Source organism: Acanthaster planci, linkage group LG10 (assembly GCF_054643075.1).
Source record: "Acanthaster planci isolate LZ-2023a linkage group LG10, COTS_SCS, whole genome shotgun sequence".
In the NCBI taxonomy this organism is placed as follows: domain Eukaryota; kingdom Metazoa; phylum Echinodermata; class Asteroidea; order Valvatida; family Acanthasteridae; genus Acanthaster; species Acanthaster planci.
In genome coordinates this window covers 4,985,139-5,007,207 of record NC_141786.1, presented here as the reverse complement: position 1 = coordinate 5,007,207, position 22,069 = coordinate 4,985,139, and the positions used below count along the sequence as shown (strand labels likewise).

The window sequence follows — 22,069 nt, the reverse complement described above, 5'->3', positions numbered from 1 at the left end:
GCGCATACTCATTGCGTACGTTCATGTACGTACTGGACTTGTGCTCTAATCGGAGTGAGGTTGTCAAACGTGAAACACTTCAATATTAATTGTCCACCAAAAGAATTTTATAAAATTAAGATTATAATCACTTTGATTGTGAGAAAAAAGCAGCCTGCAGTAAAATGGTAAGTAGTTCATCGTCTCCGATATTAAATTCTTTGTGTGTTTATGGTCTGTTCGATTGAACGTAGGTTTGGTTTGGGCAGTGTTAGGTCGGCGCGCAGGCAGTCATTCAAGTTCTCGTTGCAGTGGTAAACATGATGAAAACCTTGGTAGGTTTATTCGTAGAGCAAGGAAATGGTTCATTGTTTGCCATAAACTGTTCGCTCTTGTCTTTTCTCCATCGGTATTTAGCACAAAAGAAGGTGTATGCTCCTGCTAGCAGCTGTATGCACCTAGGCCTAGTTTTTAAGTCCACGTGATGTCTGGCCATTTTCTCTGTTTTTATGACAGTATGAGGAGGGATCGTCCTCTCAGGAGTGTCCTGTCATGCCTGTTTATGTTTTGGTTTCATGCTGTGTTTAATTGTTTCTTTAATTCTGTGCAAGTGTTTAAGCAAAAGTGTTTGGTGTCTACACATTTTATTTTATACCACAGTTTTATTCCAAATTTGTTTTTTATTTATTTATTTATTTATTTATTTATTTTAATTTTGATCTCAGGGTTCCCAGAGCAATCAAATAAATTGAATAACTTCCATTTAAAAAGGTCGACCAGGAAATACAGCATTTCACATTTTATAAGATTCAAACATTGCTTGATCACCTAGAATTATTGGATTGTCGCTAAGAAATCTCTTTGCAAATGATTAACCAACCCCTTCTTCGCCTTCTAAACACAGCCTCGTAGTGTTCAGAGTACGCAGTCTGCAGGCAGCTCCGGCTCCCGGCATGCTAATACCCGCAAGTACTTCACTGTCAACAAGAGCTCCACAGTGGACGAATCACTCTTTGGCACGCCCAACGCTGTGGCTAAGAGCCGGTGCCACGAGACCCGCTCGGCCGAGCCTGTCCTGGAGACACAACCCACGAACAGAGAGAAGAGGAAGACCACGCCTGGGAAGAGGGAGGTGGTACAAGTCATCACCAAGGACCTGATCAGAAATCTCATGTGAGTTGTCAAAGGGTCGCTGAGTGCCTGCACCCACTCACAGACCCACGTTCATGGCTGTGCTAACCATGGACATTTGTACTTATGGTCAACGTTCTATGCTTACAGAGCTAGTTCAGACATTTTGTGCTAACTCAGTAAGCACAGAATCCTTCCTGCAGGATTTAGCTAACTTGTGAATAAACTAACTGTTTTCTGCTCTAGTTAGCGGCAAGTTTTCACTGGAAAGCAAAGCGATGAAATTAAAAGTGAGGAACAGTACTGTGTACCAACCTGATATAAGTAAAACTTCCAAAACTGAGAAATACTTGTAGATTGATGCGTGGGACAAGCAGTTTAACACTTCTTCAGTCCTGCCAAAGTGCTGTGCAGTGTGTCAAAAGATTTTGGATTGAGGAGTGTTACAGTGTTTTTTGGACACCCTGTGGGCCATGTTAGACATGTCATTATGCAGTTTGGATGTATAAAAAGTCAAACATCCTTCAATCGTCCTGCCCTGTTCACATCAAGGCTAGCTGGAAGACCCCAATATTCAAATTCTGCTCGATAGCCTTAATACCAAGACCATGTCCAAGTAACTTATCAGTGCTTTGAATAGCCCATGTACTGTACGTTTGGAAGTCACCAGTTAGTGACTCCATGCATTTCCCATGGACATATTAGCCATACCCAAATATTTTGGACACGGTCAAAGACTCAATTTCTATACTTATTTCCAAGTCAAGCCTCCAGAATAGTCCTGGAATTTTGAACACCCGAGATACAGAATAGTCATCAGAGCCATACATGTAGCTATATCCTTTACATCAGATCCACCGTGTACTTGTTTTCTAAAATGGATGGTGGCATCCACCTTCGCGAGGTTCAAGCCTAAATTTGGATAATTGGTTGCCGAGTATTTTAATAAAATGTATGCTGAAAATACTTCAATTTATGTAGGAGGACAAGAGCCTTCAGTCAGCATGCCTCATCCCACGTTACTTTCTTTTCCTTTCCTCCATCTCCCCTGAGCAGCGTTCCCCGGGAAGATCCATCTGGCCAGTCCGTGGTGCTTTCCCGTGAGGAGTACTACCGTATTATCAATGCCGCGCGCATCCTGACGCAAGAGGAGCGCAACGCCGCCGAGGAAAGGAGACAAAAAGAGAAAGAGGCAGCACAGGTAAGAAAAAAAAAACAATATGGTGGTTTCTGTTCAATTAAACTTTGTAACACAAGGGTCAGGCACAATTTATTTCCATTGTTTGGGACTTAACATGGAAGTATGTGTGACTTGTTACAAGATCCGACAGGACCATCGCAAGGCCTCCAGTCTGATTTCAAATCGCGAGCTCTTCAGATGGACCGCAGTAGAAACAGAAAAGGAAATATGACCTGAATGACTCCAGACGTGCTGTCCAGTTTGAGTTCATTAACAAAAGACTGTCCTTGGTATGAGAAAGATTCATTCAGTTGGTAGTTAAAAAGTTCGGAAGCATCTTGGCGCTAATTGCTTGAAAAATAGTGAAAACCGTGTTGGTAAAAGACCAAGTGGAGAGTGTGGACCTTTTTCTCTTGAATGTTACAGTCTTTACCTATTTGCAACTTTCAGACCAAGGAGAAATTCCTTCGTTGGATTTATATTTCAGGAGACCGTCACCTACATGCCCTTTGTTACACTCAGATCGCGGGTTTCATTTTTATTTTGTCCAATCCACGCAGGAGGAGGCTACTGAGCGCAAGCTGCAGATGCAGGCCCGCGACCGTGCCCGACAGAAGAACGAGAAACTAAACGACCTGGACGAGGAGGCCAAACAGAAGGCGGAGTACCTCCTCCAGAAGGCCAAAGAACAGCAGGAGGAGCAAGAGGACGAGATTAAACATCTCAACGAGGTAACGTAGCCAACCAGGCCGTGACCACAGAACTGTCTCTGTTTTGCCCTGAAGAACAAGGCGTACCAACAGTATTGTAGTCAAGCACTGAAATAGACCAGTCGATGTTCCCTGCCAGGCAGCTCTGTGAAATGAAATTAATACATATGTGAACCGATGTAGTGAATAATACAGAAACAGTTGGTTAGATGCGTTGGCGCTGTCGTATGGAGAGTGAGTTTACGCTAAATACCTACTCGACCAGTCAGACGTTAGCCACTGGCAAAAATCCATGCACATGCCTCCAGCAGGTACTGCAGTCAAGACTCATTAAAGTATCACAAGACCCCAAAAGACCCCACAAGATCCCACAAGACCATCAAAAGATTTCCAGTCATCATTACGCTATTCGAATGAGGTGCAACAACAGAAGCATTCCTTTTTCGTTGTTAACCTTTACTCATGACTTGTCAAGTGGTCTTTTGTGTGGCCTTTTAATCGTTTTGACCCGGACGCTAACCAGATTTTGGAACATGGGCACATGTGCATGAAAGGCAGCAGCACTACACGAGTGATTTCTTTACTGTGTAGGGTCCCTTGAACCTTTCAACTGCAGTTCCAGGATTGGTAGAATAACGCTGACTGCTGTGAGTTATATGCATCTCGTTATTGTCGTCTCCCCTCCTTCGCAGCTGATTTTGAATGCCAAGTGCCACGCCATCCGCGATGCCCAGATCCTGGAGAAGCAGCAGGTCAAGCAGGAACAGCAGGAGGAAGAGAGGAGGCTGGACATCATGATGGAGGTGGAACGCAAGAGGGCGCTAGAGCTGCAGGAAGAGATCGAAAACCAGAAGAAGACGGAGAGATACGAGTAAGGAGGGGCCGCGCAGTCTAATCTCACTCTGGGGTGTTAAATAACTGCGAAAGTCATGGGATTACATAGGTTTCAACTCCACCATTTATGTCCAACATAAATTGTGATCATAGAAGAAAACACTTCCTCCATCAGTTGAAAATTCATGTGCTTTATGTACCTAATTCACAACATGACTCGCAGCACCATTTTTAATTCCTGCTTCAAGTCCAAGGAATTTTAGCCTAAGTGCTCTTGATTGGGTGTGGTTAGGGTCTCAGTAAGGCTTTCTTACCATAGGTGTTCCAAAAATTGTGTCGAAATACCGAGAGCATGGAGGGCTGAAAGGGTAAAGTTTTTGGTTTTTCCGTACTCTCTACTCACCAGGGGTGCAGAGCAGGTTCTGACCCAGATTGCCCAGAGGGAGGAGGAGCGGTTGTTGGATCAGGAGCGTCGAGACCAAGAAGCGCAGCACATGCTGAAGTACCTGGAGAAACTGCAGCTGGAGGACTTGAAGGTGAGTCGCCATAGCAACGGATTGATCATCTCCAGAAATGATGCCATCGTTTCGGTCTGGAGAGTTCAATCCATACAGGATTAATGAAGCGGCCTCGCTGGTGGCACCCTCCCGAAATATGGTTGAATGAAGAAAGATGTAAGGGGGCGGGTGAGTATGGTCTAGACCTCCTCAAGTGATTTAAGATCCAGGCTCCGGTTCCAGAATAACTGACAGACACTTCTTGTTATATGATTATTAGTTTTATAATGATGATTAGTTTTATTGGGCAATAGATAAAACCCACCAAAATTAAGAAAGTGGAAAATCAAAAAACCTGTTGACAGAAGATGAGACTAGAATTAGTGACAATGGACTGCTAAGAGTACAATGTATGTTACAAAATGGTACAAATGACAAAACTCTTTTGTGTTACTCAAAGACCTAGAAATATATTTAGCTGTGATTATGGAAATTGAATCAAAATAACCTCTTATCCTCAGAAGGTAGGTCAGACTCCATTAGAATTTAATAGGCAAACCACAGGAGCGGTTGGCGACAAATATCAGTGTCTGGTCCAATGCCTAATGAAAATGGATTACACACGGCAATACCCCACAATCTTATCAATGACAGCACAATGGCATAATCGATATACAAAGCATAATGTACAGTGACAATTTAACCGCAGCACAGCGCACAACATGCGATAGGGCAAGCGAAGGCACACAGAGTGTGAAATTGGCTGCACAGCAACTTATCGCATGTACAGAACTGCCATGGCACAGTGCTCCATAAACAACCCTGCTCATACATGTATATTGACACCCGCCATGATTCAATCGTATAAATCTAAGCCCAAATATCTAAATATCAACCCTTTACTCTCTCAGCGAATCACTGGAACATGTAAATTACCTGATTCCTCCTTCGAAGGGGTTTTCAAGGCTCACAACTCAGCAAAATGAGGCGGAAGCTGAACCCCAAAAATAAGAGTTTCGTCCTTCACAAAAAGCAATGCAGAACCTCCATGCCTCGTGTAAGTGATTATCATGTGCACTCAGTGTTCACCTTCAAATGGAAGGAATCGACTCCCCAGTAAAGCACAATAATCAGTGGGACAAGAATACATTGATGCTAACTGAAATGAATGCAAGGTATCAAGAATCATTTGAATTTGGCTGGAGGCATAGTGATGTCATTGGCTCCTTCCCGTGCTCTATGAATAATGCATTACCAGTCAAGCGTTAACAAAATATAAACAAAGCATATGAATACATGTGGATACAAGTGGATCCTACGAGCGTGTGCATACAGCACACACAGACGTGACCAGTAAAACCTGACTCCCTACATTAACAAACTTTCCTGACGAACTCTAAAGCTTTTCATGGTAAAGGTGACAAGTTAAGTGAAAAGGTTTGCGATTGCACCATTGCAAAGATTTCTCTTCAGTGAGTATGTGTGGTCAGGAGCCTCCTGACGACGGACAGAGCATATTGTCCGAAACGTTAAGTAACCTCCAGTTCTTTTCAGAACTGCACATGCTCACAAATAAGATCTTTGCATGGTGCTACCGCAAACCTTTCCACTCAAAATATTAATCTATGAATGAGCCCAGTACTTCAAAAGGCAAGGTTGACATATGGCGATATGGCAGACCTCAAATGACCTTGGATGCACATCACTTGGGCATGCATAGTTGGAATATCGAACTGGTATTTGTGAGATTATATTTAATCTGCTGTCTTCTTCCCTGTAGGCATGACTGGAATAATTTGTGTCCAAAGAACAGTAAACAAGAAATTCATTAGATAATGTTTCAGAGAGCTCTTGTCTTAGACAATGAAACCCAACAGCTGACAGACCCAGACCGTATGTGAGGAATTCTTGTCGAGAATGGGTTCCATATTTGGGATTTCTCTCCCGAGTGGCCAAATAATGGCCATATAGCCCATATTGGCATAATTAAGGTAGACTTTACTTTTACTAGGAACTCTCTGCTTGAGGTTTAACTCTTAAGAACTGTTGCTTGGAAATAACGGTCTCCTTTATTTTTTTTTCCTCACAGGAACTTGAGCGCAAGCACCAGATGACGTTGGAAGCCCAGAAGGAGATCGCCCGGGCCAACAAGGAAGCAGAGGAGCAGCGCATCCGCCGCCAAGAGCAGGAGAAGATGGCCGACCTGAAGGTGGCCGAGTACACCAAGAAGAAGGCGGCCCGAGAGGCGGAGTTTGAGGCGGAGCAGGAGCGCATCCGGCTGGAGAAGGAGAAGGAGATCGCCCGGCTGCGTGCCATGCAGGTACAGTACGGAGACGTGAGGGGCTGAGTCAAGGGAAAGCGTGAGTAAGAATGACTCACACACAAACGGCACGATGAGAGAGCATTCTTTGAGAATGTGATTGGAAGTCGGTCACATACCAGACATGAAAGTGTGCTTGTTATGGCTAAGCTATTCTTGGGTAGTAACAGATGATCGTAGTAATGCATCCTGCTCAACACAGCGCTTTGCAAGCTTTTCTGAAGTTGGCTTGTGAAGTGGCAAGGTCGGCCAGAAATCATTGTGACTGCTTTGGGACCCATTCAGCTGAAGATTGTATTGTTTCAACAGGAGAGAGCCCGGGACTACATGGCAGAGAAAGACGCACTGCGAGCCAAACGCAACCAGGAGCAGCGTGAGCGGGAGTGGAGGCAGAAGGAGAAGGAGGAGGCCCGCAAGAAGGCAGAGACAGAGCAGATGCTAAAGATTGCCCGGGAGGTGCAGGTGCAGAACAAGGAGCACTTCCTGGCCGTCCAGGCTAAGCGGGAACGTCACGAGTTTGAGCGCGTCCTCAAGTGAGTCTCCCTCAAATTTGAAGAGTATTTATCAGCGTATAGTCCAGAGATTAAATTGAGGGCTAACGTGATTGAGCAAGGTTGATCAACGATTTTTTATTTGAACGGATGCCTTATTCAGCATTGTAGTTTAGTCCATCACAGTCCACTCAAGTCCATCACACGTTATTCCGTCCCATACCATGTTACTAAAAGGAACTAGACACAATGACAGCATTCCCTAGTCTAGCGATTATACGATTTACGCAACTGACAGGGATTTGCTTCTTGACCAACAGCGCACAGAACGAAGCCATGGAGAAGGAGAAGCAGGAAGAGATGGAGCACCACGAGAAGCGGCTGAGGCACGCAGAGGACGTCCGCAAACAGATCCGGGAGAAGGAGCAGCTCAAGGTGTCGGATCGCCACTCGTTCTTTGAGGAAGGGGTGCGGCTGAACGAGGAGGCCCGAGCCCGTCGCAACAAGCTGGACACCATCAAGCAGAAGAAGCTGAACGAACTCAGGTGAGGGAGGTGATCCCTGTGGAAGGTAGCCTGTCGGGTGACTGTTCGAATTTGAAAGGGTACAGGGTTTCCATGGTCATGGAGAATCCTGGAAAAAAGTTGTTTTTAAAAGTCATGATATATTCTAGAAAAATTGGGGAAGATGAGGTGTCCCAGAATCAAATTGACATAGGGAAAAAGTCATGAAAATGGCATGGAAATCATCACCATCTGAAGGTTATTTTTAGGGACAGCTTTGATGTGAATGGCTATATCCTTGTTTAGTAGGAACCCTGGGGGTAATTCTATAGTTCATTTTGAGAGACAGGCCTCCTATGTAGTTGCAGGAGTAGAAATCTTGTGAATACCTCGATGCCACAAGAATGGAGATTAAGCTAACCTGGAATGTTGATGTCAAGTATCACAAGTTCTTTCACAAGCCCATGCCACTCACAGGTCGTTTCACAAGCCCACTCACAAGTCCTTTCACAAGCCCAGTCACAAGTCCTTTCACAAGCCCAGTCACAAGTTCTTTCACAAGCCCAGTCACAAGTCCTTTCACAAGCCCAGTTACAAGTCCTTTCACAAGCCCAGTCACAAGTCCTTCCACTAGTCATAAGTAGCAAGATGAGCAGTGACAAAGGAAAACTGACGCAGTTTATTTAATAAGCTTGTGAGTTGGGCTGCTGTGGACCTAGTTGTGATGGACTTGCAGGGACTTGTGAGGGACTGGACTGCAGCACCGCCATCCCAATGAGTCAGGATTGCTGTTAGGAAGTTTGTTGAAGAGATTCAAGAAGTGTCGATGGTGGTGAGAATGGACTTTGAGGGGGATCGGTTAGGAGTTAAGGATACTTCTAGGACAGTACAAGTTCATGAGAGGGTATTAGGGCGAAGAGGCATTCTCTTAGGCAGCTTGGATTCTTTGGATCTGGGAGGTATAGGCTAGGTCATTCTGATATTGCTTTGTGAATGTTCTGCCACCGTCTACAGAATCAGCGAACACTAATAATTGTTTAAGCACGATTCGTATAAACTTTCCAACTTTCTTTTGAATTTTGCAGAAATGCTGGTGTTCCCGAGAAGTACTGCAAGGAAGTGGAGCGAAGAATAGAAGCACCTGCTGCTTCACTCTTCCAGTAGAAAAGATCTCCTGTTTAACGGTTCCTTGGTATCGGTGGGCGAGGACAGTGTGTGTGTGTGGGGGGGGGGCATCTCTGCAATAATCGCATCACAATGATGACTGGTTCTCAAATTGCACACTTTTCTGGTCTAGTTGAATTTTTCTTTTGCGGATGTTTCCAAAGAGGGCTGCTTCCATAAAAAGCAAGTCCTAAGAGTGAATTTTATCCATATGATGTGCAGTGTCAGTGTTGTTTCAAAAGTTGGCCGTTGTGAAGATTCTCAGAACTTGTTCATAATCAAATAGTGTAGTTGAGTTGTTTTTGTGTAGTGCACAAAACGTCCCCTTCTCACAAATTGCTGGAACTAGTATTTGTTCTTGCTGCCGTGATTTGATATGTGGAGGAACTCTATGGTAGTGACTATCATTAGATTACTGGTTTTGAACCCTCTACTCAGGAAGAAAAAGTTGTTAAAGTAAACCACAGATGGCACTGTTGGATTGAAAGTTTGTCATAGTTTGTGAGACCACAATGTTTACTATAAGCAGTATTAACGAGGTCATGATGTAGGTGAGCATGTGTAACTTGTGCCTGACAAGGACTGTTGAGTTTTCATAAAAGTAGACAAGGTGTTCGTTATTTGGTGCAGTTTTTGCCCTTGGAACTTGTTCAGTTTTGGAATTTCTGTCAGATATATACATGTAGGACTGACTATTGTCCAATGGTAAAGGTGCGTTAAGTTTCACCCAGAGGTGCTTTTTTCTTCCGAATTTTCTGCCGTCCAGCTTCGAATCTCAAGTGCCACTTTTGTTGCATTGCCTGCAAAATTGTCAGCTGTTAATGCGTGCATTTCTGAAGTCAAAATTGCAACTGCAGAAATTTTAAAATTTGCTATGAAAATTTCACTTCCATTTTTTCTTGGGGAAACAAACTGTTTTCATTGTAGATATTTTGTATATACATAAATGTTAATGTACATTATTCCTGGTAGCCGCGAGTGAATTCCTTTGATACATAAATGACAAATTCTTCCTTTTTTTTTTTAACAGCAGAGCCGTAATTTAAACTTTTGAACTTTGCATTGTAATTGAAACTAGAATTTTAAAATTTGAATATCCGTCCAACTATATGAGAAAAAGCTCACATTGATGAAATTCATGTAAATAAAGATTTGAGACGAAACATAGAAAGCTGAGGACACTGCAGTCTGTATTAAAACACGTGTAAGAAACACGGACGTTATTTTTGTAATCGTGCATAATTTAATGCAAGACATAAAAACAAACTTAGTTTAGCTAGAGGATAAACTTATGAATATTGGAAATTACATACAGTTCTGAGAATTGCAGTATCACTGAAAAGACTATAGAAACAAGAGGCAAATGCTTCAAAAATTACGACAGGAAAGAGCACATTGTGAATTTGACCTTACTCTTGTACTAGAAAAAGACACCACTTAAAAGTTAACATGACTTTCCTTGCTAAGTATATCACAGCAAACTACATGCACGTCACGTGCTCCTTTTTTCTCAGACAAAACACTGTATTCCATTTTTCAAAGTACATGTATGATGTAATTGCTAATGTAGGTAATACACTTCAAAACATTTCACAAGCAAAAATTGTTATTTGTTCCTATTTATGAATTAAAATAATTAACCACAACATTCTCAAGCCAGTGCCTAAAACACAAACTTTCCAATGAGATCAAGCAAAAAGTACTTGTGGTATTTCCAGAAGTACAATATTTGGACAAAGACCCAAAAATTCTTAGAACATTCATCTACTGAAATCTAACAACTACAGACATCTTGCTTGTAATACTTTAATACAAATAAAGGTTGCCTCTGAGTTCGAGGCAAATCAATAGGGAACATCAAGACAGTTTCACCCACATACAACTAATGTCTTTCTTCAGGACGTCAAAACAGTGGTAAATCAAATACACTCGGTTTGCTCCACTACTGAAAACTAAAACCAAATTCCTAGTGGAAAGAAAAGACCTTCACGTACATTTAATGGGATAGGGTCACAAATGGGCAGTGAATGGGTATCAGCAAAACAAATGCCTCAATTTAAGTTTGTTTATATCGAGACAACCAATCTGCTTTCCTGTTTATCACATTTGAATGTATGTACACATGTAAAAAAAAAACAGATTGATAATTGATTCTCAGCCATCGACACAACAAACCTAACAATTACTTTATGTGCAATAACAATTTCAATTCCCACAAATCTTTTTGGTTTAATGGTTTCACTTGAAATGAAGAAAACTTTAATACCTTTATCCTCCACAAACTCTAACTTCAGTGGTTCATAATAACATCACACGACCATCTCCTTTCTCATGTTTTTGACAATAATGTTTAGGAAAGTATTCATGACGATGGCTAATTGTCACAATCTTTCTTAAAGCCTATTATTAAAATAGAATACATAACAAATGTTGGTTTAAAAGCGGCTCCACTAACAACCAACCATGAGTAACGTATACACCTCCACGTAACAGGAAAATAAACACCAAGAACCATTCCTCTTACAGTTAAAAATATTAGTAAAATAATTCAATGCTTCTAAGTAAACTCATCGAAACGAAAATGGTGGTGTAGACAATGCAAACATTTCAAACCTGGCAAAAGCTGCTTGACTGTAAACGGTTGGAAAATTCACAACGTGTAAAACTTTGAAATCTTTCTCCACGTTATACGGGCCCTGCAAAACTCTGTCACACAAGTGGGTAGGGAAACTTATTTATTTTCAGCATTAACTATGTTTAAAGAAAATTCTGCATAATGAGCTTATTCTCCTTTTCTTTTCATTAAGCCTAATTCAAGTTCAAATAGTCCATCTTGTTAACCAGGACCCATGCAATATAAGTACACAGGCACTTTAATACATGTGTTGCCATTAAGGCAAGGAAGATTGTACAGTGAGCCAGTTCAGTATTCCAACAGTACCAACACATGCCCAGGTTGAAGCACATCCCACATCATTCAGGGGAACAGCAACAAGTGCCTACACGAGGTCTGCCCTATCCTACGCCACACGCCACCTCGCAAGCATGCTTTGTTCTCGACTGCCCGTGCCCGTTTTGAAATAATGAACTGGCTCCCTCTTACAAATGCAAATCTCGGGATTTACTTAACACAATTAGCACCAAATGCTCCCAGTGTGCTACAGAACACGCTCTTGAGGTGCCTCAGCATTCACAGGGCATCAACTTCGCCCCATGTTGAAGAACAGCATCTTGGGTCCTAGACTCTTAAGTTCCTCAATCCCTTTAGTACCTCTCTAAAGCACTCAACTGAATTAAGAAGAATCTCAATCAGGGCTTAACACAATATCCAGTATCCATACAATGATTCCACTGGAAAATACGACACATAATCATTTTCCGCAATCCTAGCACCAACCATAACACAAATTTCTTCAGTAAATACAGAACTGGATATTTATTTGAAACGTCTCTATCTCATCTAGTTTTAATTTAAATACATACAATTAACCACTTACGAAGTAAAATCAACAAAGCATGCTGCAAAGGTTGAAGATACATGATAAAGATTACATAATGCGAACATCTCCTGGAATAACATGTATGGCAGCTTCATGTTTCTTAAAATCACTTTTTTGTTTCATGCCTAATATGTATAGACTGCAAAACGTTCCTCCTTTTACAGAGATTCAAAAATGTTAACCTGTTAAGGCTGGGATTCTTTTGACCGCGGCTGCGGTATGCCCAGTATTCCCAGGTGGTCTTCCAGCCGAGGAAGATCTCATTGCTCAACAGACCAATCACAGAGTCTTGTTGAGCACATGGTATTCCTCAACAGACCAATCAATGGGCCCTGTTGAGGAAGACCCTCGCTCAACAGACCAATCAGTGAGTGACGTTGAGGAATCCTTCATACATAAAACATGTCTTCACATACATAATACATGCGCGGTAAATTCGTACATATGCACAGCTGTGCATTCGGAGGGATTTGTGACTTATCTCCCCCTGAAAAGGCCTCTTTTGGAGTTGGTACTCAGCGTCACAATGTTTTCGAATACAGGAGGATAATGTGAATCAAAGCTGAACTTGGTAGTTGACAAGGGTGAGTAGTTTTCTTTTATTTTTTTTTTCATGAATTTCAGTGTGTTGGTTGGTGAGTGTCGGAATTGGGTGAATGTCATTTAAAGCTCTGCGTTAATGATAGTGAGGGTTTGCAGGGTTCCGTCGTTTCGTGAGGGAACTGTCTAGCTATTTCGAGGATGTACATGTATATATCGGTTCATTTTGTCTTCAATGGGGTTGCACCATCAGTGATAAGGTGTTTTTTTAAAACGTAAGGTAACTATGTCTCAGAAGACGATAGAAAGCCCATCTGGGAATCTGTACCAGTGTACCCAGCCTAGCTAGCTGTGTAGTCATGGTAGGCCTAGCTGATTTGTTTATTTTGGAGACTAACGTTTTCATTGTTCTTGGCGACCTTCTGACCTTTTCAGGTCAAAATGGAGGCAATCCATAAATGCAGCAAGTGCCATCAACAGTTCAACGTTAAATCGAACTTGACTCGCCACATGAAAACCCATGAGCCAAAGGTGTTCAAATGTACAACATGCAACAAAACCTTCACACTAAAGCAGCACCTTGACAGACATTCCAGACAGCACCTCTACCCAACCATTCCACTCTTCAAGAGTGGCGAGGCAAGGCTGAAATGTTCAAGTGAAGCTGTGGCCTTCTTGAAGCAACCAGGGAAGCCGGTAGATGCCGTCTGGTGTGATCCACACAGTGCTGAGATAGCTGCCAAGACGTCAGGCCATGATGCCTGGCGAGCCAATGTCGTCATTACATTCGGCAAATATGCTGGCCAGACCTTCAAGTGGCTGCTAGAAAATGACGTGGGCTGGGTCGTGTGGCTTCTTGCAGCTTACTGCAGCCAAGGAGATAAAAACCCCATCTTGCTGTGGCAGAAAGAGCACCTGCTCGAGTGGGTCAGAAATTTTCCTAGTGTAATGGTCCATCTTGATAACCGCCTAAAGGTAATTTGTTTTTTGTTACTCCTGTAGGACCTAGTTTCATGAATATTTTTTTCTGTTATTAGGATATTATGTGATATATAAAACTAAATTTTAAAAAATGCCCATGAAGCATGTTCAAAGAAACATATATTTGTAGTATGTTAAACTGATTACAATTTATCAGCACATGTACTGACTTTATAAATTGATGACTGGCTACTCCTAGAAGAAATAATATAGCTGTGACAGTGTCCGATTTTTTTCTGTTGATTTGCAGAAGCAAAAAGCAGAGAAGGAGAAACCAGCAGATCTGGAGCCAGACTACATTGAAGATGCTGAACTTTTGGCCCTTGCAGGTAAGCAGATATATTATGTTACTCAATTGTGTAGTTGAAATAATTTTTGTCATGCATTTTAATATGTTTTATTGATGTGTAATTTTATAAAACTTTGTGCTCTTCTGTGGAAATTTAGAGGATGTACTCCAGGACTCAGAGGTCGCAGTGTCCACTCAGATCACCACCGTTGGAAAGCTTCTGCCATCAACATTGACATCGGACGACGAGCCCTCAACATCACAGTCGGCATTAGAAGAACGGCCTGTGTCCCCTGACCTACATGTACCAGCTACATCCGGGGACGAATCAGTGTTGCTGGAGGGCTGGCAGAAGTTCTGGGATGAGCCACCTCCACAGGTGCAGGGTATGTACTCCCCCAATATCTTGTGGCTCAAGACAGATGGGCCATACGGGATATTTGAAACCCCCCGGACATACACAACAGCCAACGGAGAACAAGCCATGAGAAGGGTCTTCAAAAACAAGATGGGTTTCAATCCACCCCCACTTCCGACTAGAGTTCAAGGATCACTCCCATCAATGTTATCATTCTTTACGACGCCGGTATTCTTTTGGAGGCCTGTTGGTGTCCTACAAGTAAAGCTGAGATGTCCCAATGCCAAGTGTCCCGCACCACCCGGAAGCTACTTGAGCCGAAGTGGCTATGGGAACCTCGCCAGGCAGGTGTGCGGCTTAAGGTACACCTACACCTTGCTAACTGAACGTTTGAAGTGTTCTTTCTGCATGCAAAAGCGTCAGCAAACCACAGATGAGCAGCAACTACAATACAGTCCAAGCTTACTTGCAAATCTTGCACCTGCCGTGAGGAGCATGTTTCCTGCCATCTTGTGCGGAAAACGTGCTGTAGACAAGAATGTTGTAACACTCCTCAGTGATAGGCTGAATTCTGTTTCCATGGCTAAAGTCCACAGGATGATACAGCAGGGTCACGATGAGTGGTATGCTCAGAGGCGGGACTTGTATCAGACCCTCCTACACCAAGCTCACACCGCAGGCCATGCTTCAGGTTCCCAGCAAGGCATTTTGCAGTTCATCAAGCCACCTGGGAGCTACACTGCCCCCATTCAACAGACCCCTCTGCCTTTCCCTTGTGTCCTCCGGCGAGCCCACTTGATAATGGAGATGGAGAAAATGCCAATGTATAGAGCATCTGTCCTGAGTGTCACCGGAGAGATTCTCTGCATTGATGGAACCAAACAGGTATGTATCTTGTTAAGAAAATCCTCTTGTACACTTCAAAAGTTTTGAAATGGGGTTCGATGGAATGATATACATGTGTACATATACGTTACTGGATACATGTAAAAAAAAAGAATGTATAGATATTCAATATATCATGAAAAATTAATCAGCAAAAATGAAGACACCACACTGAAGAAATACAGTTAGGTGCATATACTTGATTTTGCTGGTTATTAATTTTTGGTGCATATCCGCATGAATAAAAATTCACAATAGTCTGAATTTGTTTGCTATTCACCAGATCCTCAAGAAAATCTATGGAGATGGCCGAGGCACCATGCAGTACGTGACCAGTGTTCTCAATGAGTGGGGCCAGTTTTTGACTGTTGTTGTGGTGGCCTCCGAGTCAGAGGATTGTTATCAGCAACTGGCTTGTGGACTGGTTTCCCGCTATCAGGCGCGCCAATGCACCTGCACCAAAGGTCCTGTATGCAGACAACAACTGTTGTAGGCGAGTCAATTGTTTGTTGATGCCAAATGTGTAACCATGTGAAACTTGACCTTGATCTTTTTGCGGTGTTTTCCCGTGCAAGAAATACCACATAATTATGATAGTAGAATTTGAATCAGACTGATTTCTCATGATGCATCTACATTCTTCACTTCAGGGAGGGTGGAACTTCGTGGCTGGAGTCACTGTTTGAGGCTTGGGTTGACAAAGGATTGGCCATATGCCTTGATATTCGTCACTGGCTGCATCGATGGGATGCTGTTGTCATCAAACAGTCTCATGCCAAGTATGGCACATTCATGAGTGCTCTTGCTGGTGCCATTCTTGCATACAACAAAGATGACATGCTGCTGCTCATCGAAGCGGTGAGGAAAGGGAACGAGGAGCTGTACTCCCAATACACTGAGGAGCAGATGGTCTCTTTCGTGAAGCCATACCAACTGAAGTCGTACGTCCGCCGTGTAACACGAGGTATTGAGGTTAGCTGCTTTCACTCTGTTATGTTTATGTTTAGCATTCAACAGAATGATGGTTGTTGTCAAGTAGTCCTTGTGAGAAATATTGCCTCTGTTGGCTGTTACAAGCTAAAAGGACTGGAATGCAATTGTTAGTAAATAAATCTATTCAAAAATGGCAATCATGATATCAATCAAGATATCAGATATTCAGGAAATCAAATTTATAAAGATATCTGAGCTATTGTAATTTTCTTTGCGAATTTCTTACTTTCCTCCTACACACCATTGAAGGACAAGACAGAAGGCAGCAAGCAGAAAATCTTCACCTTCTGCCCCACAACCAAAAGGTCCCCAACTCCAGGCTTTGAGAGGATGTTTGACGACTACGACCATTTTAAGAGAGTTGTAGATGAAGAGCTGCAGAAGAGGAAAGACAAGTAAAACTGAAAAGTTTATGTAATCGTCCCAAGAATACTAGTTAGTATTTTGGAAAGACAATAATTTGGTTTCAAATTTTATGCTTTTGCATTTTTCAATACATGAAAACATGTATTACTGTTTTTTCCAGTATTGCCCAAGCAGAGGCAAACATTCTCAGGTTTGGTCAAAGTAGCACTGCTTTGAACTGTTACCTCATTGTATTTTTTTTTAATGTAAAAGGAAATTGTGACCGTCATTTTAATGAAGCAAAAACTGTTTGATTGAAATGTACACGCATATGCATTCAGTATTCTATCCATTTGTCAGTGTAATGGCAGATATTCTATATTAGTTTTATTTAAAGACATCAACAGGGTGCTTTTAAGTATGCCTTACTTTGCTGCTGTGTCATGTATTGACCCAAAATATGTTTTCTTGCCCATTTTTGCCAGACTGATGATATTAGATGATTTACGATTTTATTCTACTGTGTGTCATCGAGGATATCATGCTTGTATTATCAAAAATACGAAAAATGCATCATGCATTTGCCGTCATGCATCAGATATAATTGACTGTAATAATTATGCACTGTAAAACACTGTCAAAGTATAATGGGTTAACTCTCTCCACAGGTTTCAAAGGATTTGTTTAATCAATGGGCAAGTGTCACAACGTGCAGTTATCTTTTTTACACTTGCGGAAGGATTTGCTAGTTTTATCCTTTTTCAAGTTCTTTGATAATTCTTGAGTCATTTTATGCATCTACAGTGCATTCTTGCCACTGTTACACAGAAACTGAAAAACAAGAAAATTAAGGAGCTACCAAAACGTACTTGCAATTGTGCTCTTTACTGCTGTTTTGTTGTTACCGTGTATAAGTGAATATGTTTCTGCATATGATATTTGAGGGAAGGGGAAGGGTGGGTCTTAAATAGTGTACATGTAAAATACTTTCAGCCACAGTTTACCCCCCTCCGACCACGCCCTGCCCCTTATGATAGCCTCGAACTACATCCATACCCCACATTATTTTCAATTCAAACGGCGAATCAGGGCCAAATCTTGGGGACTGCGCTGGTAAAACAAAGAAACGAATACAGTTCCATTCAATAAACGGTTGGAGACAGTGGTGGGAAAGTAGAGGGCGGGCTCCCACGCATGCAAAGGTGGTGATCGGCGGTGATCGGGCATCCCCCTCTACCCGGGATAAGTCCTTGCAAAGCTCCGTCCAGCAGCAGGCCCCATTGAACCAGCAGCTGCATGGTGAATAGAATGTATGTGGGGTATGCACTAATCCTCACACAAAGCCGCAGCTGTCGATGGTTCCCGGTGTGAAGGGGTTAACCAGGGATCATGCAAGAAATGAACCTTGTGGCTGTCACTGGAAATAACACATATACAAGTACCTATGAAAAGCCGCTAGCCAAGTGTTGTAGCCACTTCCCATGGGCACGTGTGGCATAAGTAGCCACAGCCAGTTCATCCACACGGCTTAATAATCAGTTCCATTTCGAACCGAAGTACCGGTACTCTACAAGTTACATGTAAGTTCCTTCATTTGATATTCAACTTTCATTTCACAGGCACCTATAATCTGATCTTTACTTGAGCATTGGACATTTCATCTGGTCTTTACTTGGGCATAGGATACTCATTTGGTCTTTACTTGGGCATAGGATACTCATCTGGCCCTTACCTGGGCATAGGAGAGCTATATATGCAATCACACGTATGAAGCCAAACCACGGTTCACAACCATGCACAATGCCCAACCAACCATAAAAACTTCACATGTGAAATTAGGCTCCAATAACATTCAGGCTTTATTTTCCTTTAAAAAAAAAACCTCCCTGCCCACAATTCCGACCCGTGATTCGAACCCACAACCCGTGCATCACACACCAATATGCCGTAACCGCTTGACTACCGCAATTCACACAAATTGATGGTGTTGTTACTGTTGATATAACGATGAACTTGAGTTACTTACTTGAGTGTAAGATACTCAACTGATCTTTATTTGGGTGCAGGATAATCATCAGGTAGCAGGGTGTAGTTACGGCAGGTGGGGCAGGTGCGCTGTTCCTGTAACCACATCTTGATGCACTGTTAGAGAAATCAAAACAAACCGACTGAAGTCAGAACCTGCCAAAAATTAACAACAGAAGACAAGAGACTTCAGATTTCATGTCAGTCACAGGATGACAGGACTGCTATGCACATTTGTGATGTGATCTGTGAAAACTCTTCACATGGTGAGCTTTGTCATTTTGGCGCATATCAACTTCAAACTGATCTGGACACTGTCCTGTTTTCAAAACTGTTTTATTCGTGGTTCTAGACAACCGTGATTCATATTGAAGACAAAGTAGGATCATAAATGTAATATCTGAAAACAAGAGTGTGTCCATATCAATTTGAAGTTGATATGCACCAACACGACAAAGCTCACCATGTGAAGGGTTTTCACAGATCACATCACAAAACAAGAACAAAAATGTTGGATGTTCGAAAGCCGCTTTGACAACTTCAATACTAAATTTCAAAAGAGCAAGCAAGGGGAGATGCTCGTGTAGGCTCACATTCATAGGTCTACAAGTGCAGTCCTCGTATAGATTCACAGGTCTACATGTGCAGGTCCGCATATGCATTTAGAGGTCTACACTTGCAGGTCCTCATATGCATTCATAGGTCTTCACTTGCAGGTCCTCATATGCATTTAGAGGTCTACACTTGCAGGTCCTCATATGCATTCATAGGTCTTCACTTGCAGGTCCTCATATGCATTTAGAGGTCTACACTTTCAGGTCCTCATATGTATTCATAGGTCTTCACTTGCAGGTCCTCATATGCATTTAGAGGTCTACACTTTCAGGTCCTCATATGTATTCATAGGTCTACACTTGCAGGTCCTCATATATATTCACAGGTCTACACTTGCAGGTCCTCATATGTATTCATATATATGTATATATGTATTCCTCATATGTATTCACAGGATTGCACTTGCAAGTCCTCATATACAGGTCTGCACGAGTAGGTCCACCAAGGTTCACAATGGCTGATTCTACATAGATGGGTTCATACATGCAGATAAACATGTGCAGGACCATGTGTGTACATCAGCAGGTACTAGTCAATCATCAACATATGAACACCAAGGCCCATGTGTAGGTCCACATATGCAGGCCTACACCTGTATACCTTTACATCCACAAGTACAGGTTCACATGTGTAGATCTATCTAAGCAGGCCCACAGCGTAAGGTCCTAATACATGTATGTACAGCCCCGTGTATGGGTGACCTCATGCAGGTCCAGACATGTAGGTGCTCATAAGTAGGTCCACCTTCACAGGTGACACTCATGCGTAAGCCACACCTATTACTCGTAACCCTGGTGTATACAGGCCAAGTCCGGCAACTTACATCAGGATGGAACCTGTGGCCACAGTGCAACGTGACCGTGTCTGCCAGAAGCATCTCCTCATGGCAGATGACACAGGGGTCCTCTTCATCCTCCTCAAACTCCGCCTCTTCCTTGGCCAACCCCCAGGGTGAGACTGGCTGAGTCTTGGCCGGCTCCCACTGGAGCCGGGGGGAGGCGCGGGAGGGCCCTGCTGCTGCACCTGCGGTGGCACCTACAGGTGCTTGCTGCAGAGACGCAGCTGCTGCAGGCCTGTTGACTTGGGACTGCACTCGCTGCAAAAAAGAAACAAGGCTTGGAGTAATAGTATCAAGGAGATGCTAAGCGTGGAAATTTGCGAAGCACGACAGGATTATTACGAAGGGGAGAAAATACAGGCTAAACATGTACTGCAATATTACACTGTCTGTTCACGGCTGTATTTCTGCTATGCATGAGAATTAACTTATGAAGCCAGATGACATCGTCTTCAAGGCAGAACCCTGTGGAGCTATGCAAAGTGAAAGTGACATCATACAGTGACAGTGGAACCAAAATACGCTGTAGAACTATGTGTTTGTTTAAATGTATTCATTGTTCCACACTTAACGTCTTCATTGTACAGCGCATTTGAATATATCTACATGAAATTTGCGCTTTATAAATTATTACCTGGTGTGGAACAGGTTGGGGCTCGAGTAAGACCGGAAGGATATGCATGAAAAGATAGACTTCTAATCACAAAATCTGCAGCAGTACCATAATGGGCCTCCAGCTGGACCAAGAGAGGGCACTATTTTCTTAGCAACAGAGGCTCCTTTGGTCAGAACTGAACTTTGCTGGTTAACAAACGACTAGAAAATGCATGTGTCCCAGTCACATTGCTACCACCAAACTGAACAATCCTGACCAACGCTGCTTTTTCCAGCCTTTGAAGAGGGGTGCTTCTGCTCGAGGACAGACCTCTCCACAACTAAGAGCATAAGAAGATGCCTTAATGGTGCTACCACAAGTTTTTACGGCCAACAGCTCAAGGATTTCTGTTGTTGTTTACCTGTGCTTGGGCCACGGCCCTCTGCTGATTAAGGATGAGCTCCGCGGCTCGCTGGACGATCTCCTCGATGGACAGACCAGACAGGGAGAATTTGTTGGCAGCGCGGACGTCCTTGATGACCTGGGTCAGCTGCACCCTGGACGAACGGAACAGAAACAGACGCATTGGCCACGAGTTTTGAAAAGCAGCAGCAAGAAAGTCAGGTGTGACCGGAGGGGACTGGGGGCAGGCATCACGGCATCCTTCACACAGCTCACATCCCCTACATCTTTGTAAAGCATGTAATCTATTTGTCCTTTATAACCTACCTTTCTCCGTTAAAATTTGTTCCATCGTGTACGCATGAGTTATTAAAATAATTATCACTGAGCATTTAACCACAACCAGTTAACCACTTTGTGCCAAGATGCCCGGTTTCCGGGACATAGGCTTTATATACAAAGCCCAAAGCCGGACAAAAGAGCTGGGCCTTGTAACAAAAGACTCGGAACAAAAGACTAAGCTGCTGGGTATTGCCAGCATTTTTTCAGTAGTAAATAGCAGAGGAAATCTGTCATTTGTTTTGAAAGATTATACCACTGTTTGTGGCATTCAGCGTGAACGGATTACCACTGGGGACAAAACTGCTCCAGTGGTGAGCAATACAATACCGCTGCCGGCTAATCAGGCCCCTATAGAAAAGACGTCAGCAGCGTACTGTGCCAGTTTCAGGAAAATTACATAACACTGCACAATCTGGGCTATACAAGGTGGCAGGCCTGGGTGAAAAACTCAGGCGTCAATGAATGTTGTCTGTCAAGACTACAGTAGCCACCAGAGAGTCATTCGTGTGAGTGTAAACGTCCAGTAGATGAAGTTAAGAATTTTTAAAGAAT

General features: G+C 42.9%; 2 protein-coding genes across 7 annotated transcripts in view; one reads left to right on the top strand and one right to left on the bottom strand.

The window, feature by feature from the left end:
* Positions 1-13: 13 nt before the first annotated feature.
* cfap45 (cilia and flagella associated protein 45) lies at positions 14-9,980 on the top strand. The gene is made up of 10 exons (XM_022241352.2): positions 14-167; positions 884-1,152; positions 2,167-2,311; positions 2,851-3,021; positions 3,693-3,871; positions 4,241-4,370; positions 6,421-6,651; positions 6,961-7,184; positions 7,463-7,687; positions 8,731-9,980. Exons 1-10 carry the CDS (start codon positions 165-167, stop codon positions 8,807-8,809), a joined length of 1,656 nt encoding a protein of 551 aa, XP_022097044.1. The 5' UTR covers positions 14-164; the 3' UTR covers positions 8,810-9,980.
* A 49-nt stretch (positions 9,981-10,029) lies between these two features.
* The window catches only part of LOC110982707 (uncharacterized), a 65,760-nt gene continuing 53,720 nt past the window's right edge, over positions 10,030-22,069 (bottom strand). For 3 of the 6 annotated variants that reach the window (XM_087142904.1, XM_022241326.2, XM_022241327.2), the window contains exons 34-37: positions 21,195-21,330; positions 20,164-20,436; positions 18,727-18,842; positions 10,030-18,117 (exon numbers count right to left, since the gene is read on the bottom strand). In XM_087142904.1, coding sequence (XP_086999030.1) covers positions 18,753-18,842; positions 20,164-20,436; positions 21,195-21,330 — 499 coding nt within the window. In that variant the 3' untranslated portion in view covers positions 10,030-18,117; positions 18,727-18,752. Of the gene's footprint in view, positions 18,118-18,448; positions 18,843-20,163; positions 20,437-21,194; positions 21,331-22,069 lie in introns of all 6 variants that reach the window. The other 3 variants (XR_015427023.1, XR_015427024.1, XM_087142905.1) reach the window with 3 other exon arrangements.

Excerpts from the sequence above, each read along its gene's own strand:
- cfap45 (XM_022241352.2), top strand. Across the intron at positions 4,371-6,420 it reads TGCAGCTGGAGGACTTGAAG|GAACTTGAGCGCAAGCACCA; the intron begins GTGAGTCGCCAT and ends TTTTCCTCACAG. Across the intron at positions 7,688-8,730 it reads AAGAAGCTGAACGAACTCAG|AAATGCTGGTGTTCCCGAGA; the intron begins GTGAGGGAGGTG and ends TGAATTTTGCAG.